Below are 5,877 nucleotides of genomic sequence, written 5' to 3' on the forward strand. Positions count from 1 at the left end.
AAGGGCCAGACCTTGTCCCTGCTTCCCATAACAGTTGGGTCCCACCACACCCCTCACTCTGAACATCGCCACTAAGCCACCGTGCCCGTCTCTTCCTTGCAGGCCCTCGTGGGGAGCATAGGGCTGGGGATAGGAAGTTAGACAGCAAGGAGATGCTCCACTCACCCCTAAAGGATCACAATTTTCAGAGCAAAAGAGACGCTGCTGTATACAGCAAAGGGAGGCCGAGCTGCCCCAGGCAATGGGAAAGGAATTCATGACAACGATGACAGTGATGGTTAGGAATGATGGTGATGATAACTGTCAAGGGGCTTAGCAATGCTCTCTCTGAGCAGTGCCCCCCTTCTTCTCTCACCCTGCACCCCAAACTGGGCAGGCCAGCCCTCTCCATACCTCTTAGGGTCAGGCTAAGCACCAGGACCATCCGTCTCGCACTGAGGCAGGAGTTGTGCCTAATCTTTACCCTTCTTGATCTTTTGGGGGGGGGGATCATGGATACCCTTGGGAATTTTATGAATGCTACGCCTCCCTGCCTAAGGGAAAGAAAGAATACGTGTAGCTCATTGCAGATTTTGTGTACAATTTCAATGACTTCTCAAGGTTTTAAAACTCCACCCATGAACTCTTTAGGGGTCAATGAATATATTAATTCATTCCATCACTCAGTAAACATCTATTACTAATAAGTGGCATGCTGAGTGTTTTCACCTGCAGTTAACTTCTTCATCAGGGTTGAGCATCAGAATCCTCTACAAAAAAGCACCTGTGGCCAAGCTAGCACAATTTTCAGCGCTGACTGCACATTGGAATTACCTGGAGAGTTTTTTAAAACTCTATTGCCAAAGCCTCACCTTAGACCAGTTAGCTCTGAACCTCTAGGGGTGGAACCCAGGCATCCCCAGGTGAATCCAGTATGTAGCCAAGGGCAAAAACCACTGTCTTAGAAAATATCGGTCAGATGCAGTGGCTCCTACCTGTCATCCCTGCACTTTGGAAGGCCAAGGCAAGGAGGATTACTTGAGGCCAGGAATCTGAGACCAGCCTGGGCAACCTAGCAAGATTCCATTGCTACAAAAAAAAAAAATTATTTTCAAGTAAAAAAAAAGAAAATTCAAACTTTTTTTTGGAAGTTCCCTAGGTGGTGATGCACACCCCAGGGTTATTCATTTATTCACTAAATCAACATCTAGTGAGCATCTGTGAGGTGTCAGGCAGTGTGCTGGGCCTTGAGGGCCAAGCAGAGAATAAGAAATCAGAATCTCTGCCCTCATTAAGTTTACATTCTGGCTGAGGAACTGGCAATAAATAACCAGTACATAATTCATTCATGTCACAAGGAACATCAATTAGGAAGTGGCATAAAGGATGACAGAGGGGGCCAGGTGCAGTGCCTCACAACTGTAATCCCAGCACTTTAGGAGGCCGAGGCAGGCAGATGACCTGGGGTCAGGAGTTCAAGACCAGCCTGGCCAACATGGTGAAATTCCATCTCTACTAAAAATACAAAAATTATCTGGCCATGGTGGCACATGCCCATAATCCCAGCTACTCGGGAGGCTGAGGTAAGAGAATCGCTTAAATCTGGGAGGCAGAGGTTGCAGTGAGAGGAAATTACACCATTGCACTCCAGCCTGGGCAACAGAGTAAGACTGTCTCAAAAAAAAAAAAAAAAGTAGCAGGGAGGGGCCAGGCACAGTGGCTCACACCTGTAATGCCAGCACTTTGGGACACTGAGACAGGCAGATCACCTGAGGTCAGGAGTTTGAGACCAGCCTGACCAACACGGAGAAACCATCTCCACTAAAAATACAAAATTAGCCGGGTGTGGTGGTGCACGCCTGTAATCCCAGCCACTTGGGAGGCTGAGGCAGGAGAATTGCTTGAGCCTGGGAGGCGGAGGTTGCAGTGAGCTGAGATTGCACCACTGCACTCCAGCCTGGGTAACAAGAGCAAAACTCTGTCTCAGAAGAAAAAGAAGGATGCCAGACAGAGAGGAAAAGCACCCTGGGGGGTGAAAACAACCAGTGCCAAGGCCCTGCAGCAGGTAAGAGCACGAAATCGTGAACCCATGCACCAAAGAGCTAAAGAAACTAACAGAAATTCTTGAATTTGCAGGAAAGCAAATAAAACAAGAAACAACTTGAAACTCCTTTCACTTATGACAAAACCGGCTGCAATCAGCTGGAACCAATACGGCCGACTGGAGTTAGTGCAAGACCAGCTTGCCAATGTCACGGCCTGAATTTCCACTGCATGTTTCACACTCACTCCCCACAAATTTGCACATGGGACCCATGAGGAGGCATGAAGAGATAACTGCGCATGCCCGGGGTCTTTTCAGACCTCACTTCTCCTTGCACCAATCACCTACTAATCTCAGAATCCACTCCCTAAACCTTTTCTAATAAAATTACTGCCTTAAAGCCAGCACAGGGAGAGAGATTTGAGCTGACTCCTGCCTCTTTCTGAGTCAACTTGCAATGAAAAGCTTTTCTCAGAAACCCAGTTTCATAGTGTTGGGGTCCAGTGCACCCAGCTGTGGGTCCCTTTTGCAATAAGAGAGTGCTCAGCCTGGTCGGGCATCCGAAGTGAGAAAGGGGCAGGGCGTGGTGTGTGATGAAGTTGGGAGAGCCAGACCAGGCTAGGGCCTTGATGATCTGGCAAGGAATTTAGGTTATACTCCTCACTGCTATATTCCCCCTGTCCTCAAAGCCACTCAGCAGGCCGGGTGCAGTGGCTCACGCCTGTAATCCCAGCACTTTGGGAGGCCGAGGCGGGCAGATCGCTCCAGGTCAGGAGCTCAAGACCAGCCTGGGCAACATGGTGAAACCCCATCTCTACTAAAAATACAAAAATTAGCCAGGTGTGGTGGCAGGCGCCTGTAATCCCAGCTACTTGGGAGGCTGAGGCAGGAGAATTGCTTGAGCTTGGGAGGTGGAGCTTTCAGTGAGCTGAGATCACACTACTGTACTCCAGCCTGGGTGACAGAGTGAGATTCCATCTCAAAAAACAAACAAAAAAACAAAAACGAACAAACAAACAAAAACACTCAGCAAGCAGGCAGAGACTTGGGAGAGAAGCAACTTGGCTCACAGGGGCTAGGCTGGGACACACGCCTGGGGACCCTGACCTGATGTCTGGCCACAGACTCCTCAGAAAGACTCCCAGGAGGGTGATACCCCACCCCCTCCAGCCATGAGCCCCTTTCTGCCCCACTCCTACCCTCCAGGCCAGGCCACTGATGTCACTGGTGCCAGGACAGCATTGTTCTCCCTCCCACACCCGCCTTCACCTCACAAGCCCCATCACCATGGGAACCGAGCCAGCCACTCAGAACACAGAGTTTTCAAAGGGCAGCCCTATATACAGAGGCACCTCTCCCTAGAGAGGTCACAGCCAACATACAGAAGCCTCCCAGGGCCCCCTCTCCCTGGATAAACCACTTCAGCTGCCCCTCATTTTTCTCAAGGGAGAAAAAGGGGAATCGTCTGTCCGGAATGAGCAGGAAGGAGAGCCAAGCCTACAGTCACCCAGCTTAGAGCTCCAGTCCCCTGCGTGGCCACACCATGCAGGAGCGGCGCAGGATCCCCTGAAAGTGGCCAGTAGCAACCTCAGTGACACCCAGAGCAGTGAGAGTCATGTGTCCAGTGTGCAGCATCCCAGGCCGGAGGAGTGCAGCCATGCCAGCCTGAGCAGCGGGTACGCGGGGGACGAGGAGGGCAGTGGCACCAGCTTGGTGGGCAGCCACCGGAGAGTGCGGCTGAACAGAAGGCTCAACACCCAGGCGGCCAGCAACCAAACCAGCCAGCTGGGCTCCACAGACCTTCTCAGGTCCCTAAAGAGCCAGCTGACTGGCCCCGCCCACAGCACCAAGCAGACTGGAGGGGAAGAGTGAGGCCAGCCTGCCGGGCAGCGGCAGCAGCAGCCCATCCAGTGCCAGCTTCATCAGCTTGGGCAGCAGTGCCCTCACCTACCAGGTGAGCAGCGGGCTGCTGACTTCCACAGCCAGCCTTCCCTCCACCCAGGCCAGCAGCCGTCAGAGCATTGGGCTGGAAGGCAGTGCCCAAAACAGGCAGAGCAGCCACACCAGTGTGCAGGAGGACAAGACGGGTGGCAACGTGGAAACCAGTGAGCAGGTCACCAAGGGGGAGCAGCCTGCCCAGGTGTGCATGCCTTCATAAGAATCCTCTCCAGCAGCCAGAGTCTCTTGGAAAATGGCACACAGGCCCAGCAAACCCAGGCGGGACCCAGAGTGGTTATTCCCGAAACAAGGAGGAAAGGTGTTTTCAGAAGCACACACTGACTGTGTGGACCATCAATGGGTAGTCCCATCTGTAGCAACAAGCATCAGTGGGCAGGCCACATGTAGCAGGAAGGGTCTACGCTGAGCACCGCCTATCCTGAGAATGCAGTCAGTGAGGAGACTGTCTATACTGAGAACCACTGTTGGTAGGAAGAGCTGTAATATCAAGATTCACCAATGCTGAGGCCACCTGTGTCAAAACAGCGAGGGGTAATGATATCGAGACTATGAACTTCAGTGACGAGCCATCTATAACAAGATCCATCAATGACAAAACCATCTGTCGTCAGCAACATCCTGGTGGGACCCCCTGTACCAAAACTCATCAGTGGCGACAGCTGTTCTCAATGGCAAATGCTGACAATATTAAGAACTGTCACGAGTTAAAACTTTCCATGATGAAACCGTCGTAAATGATGAACGCCATCTACAACCAACACCAACCACGATGAGCTCAGAAGAAACAAGCTACAACCGTGGTTGGGAGTGTCCATATCAAGAACCATCTGCAGTGAGCACCATGCGTGGGGAGACATGACCACAGGAAACTTGGTCCTGGCCAAGCTCCGCACACACTCTGTCCACCATGGTCACTGCTTGCAGAAGCACTAGCAAGACAGCCACGGTGCACACGGAGCACCTTCATGACTCTCAGCTCCCCGCAGGAGTCCAGACCAGTGACTGTCACCAGAGAAGGACCATCAGGAGCGGCCAGGGATGCCACCAGCACAGAGGGAGTAGGTCTAGCAAGAACATTAGAGGGCGGTGTAAAGGGAACCCCATCCCTGGGCACCTGTAATTCCAGCTACTTGGGAGGCACCATCCCAGAGAGTTCCAAGCTTCCTTTTTTTTTTTTTTTTTTATTTGAGCACTGTCTCCGGACATCTTCAGCCCAGAATCCTCTCAGGAGCAAAAGCTTCCTGATGCCTCACTCATGTCAAGAAAGGAGGCCAGGAGCCATCCTGTGTTCAGATGACTGAGGCAGTGACTACGAGGGCAGGACAATGCCGTGAGAAACACTTCATGGTGACAGAGTCCAACCCAGCTGGGAACAGCTGCAATGGAGAAGCTCTGGAGCATTTTGTGAGCACCATCTCAGTGGATGGAAAAGCCAAAGTCTCTGCCCTTCTCCTACTGGGGACACTAAACCCCCTCCCTGGGGTGACCTCACAGACATTGAAGTGAGTCTGCCCACAAAGGAAAAGAGGCCAGAGACCGCCATGAAGACATCCACTAGGTACCAGAAGGAAAGTGGAGGGGCCAAAAAAGACAATAAAAGGTATCTGGAGAGGTCACATGTGTGTGGGTCTGTGTGTGCGTTTCCGGCCGCGCTCACAGGAGGGGTGGGCCACAAACACACTAAACCATGGAGAGAGCTGGGCATGGTTACCAACTCTGCCACTGCTGAGCTGGCCGTCTGGGCAAAATACTTAAATTTTCAAAGCCTCAGTTTCCTCATCTGGAAAATGGGGATATTAACCTCTATTTCATACATAGGATGGTTATGTGGATTACATGGAAATGTATATCAATTACCCAGCAATTAATAGGTACTAAAGTAATGTATTTCTTTC

The 5,877-nt window shown here is 51.5% G+C and overlaps 1 protein-coding gene across 1 annotated transcript; it reads left to right on the top strand.

Moving 5' to 3' along the window:
• Nucleotides 1-3,241: 3,241 nt before the first annotated feature.
• On the top strand, nucleotides 3,242-5,598 carry C20H16orf82 (chromosome 20 C16orf82 homolog). Its single transcript, XM_010367524.2, is given in 1 exon segment — nucleotides 3,242-5,598. A coding segment is annotated over 1 exon segment (654 nt). The 3' UTR covers nucleotides 3,896-5,598.
• Nucleotides 5,599-5,877: the final 279 nt, after the last annotated feature.

Source organism: Rhinopithecus roxellana, chromosome 20 (genome assembly GCF_007565055.1).
Source record: "Rhinopithecus roxellana isolate Shanxi Qingling chromosome 20, ASM756505v1, whole genome shotgun sequence".
Lineage (NCBI taxonomy): Eukaryota > Metazoa > Chordata > Mammalia > Primates > Cercopithecidae > Rhinopithecus > Rhinopithecus roxellana.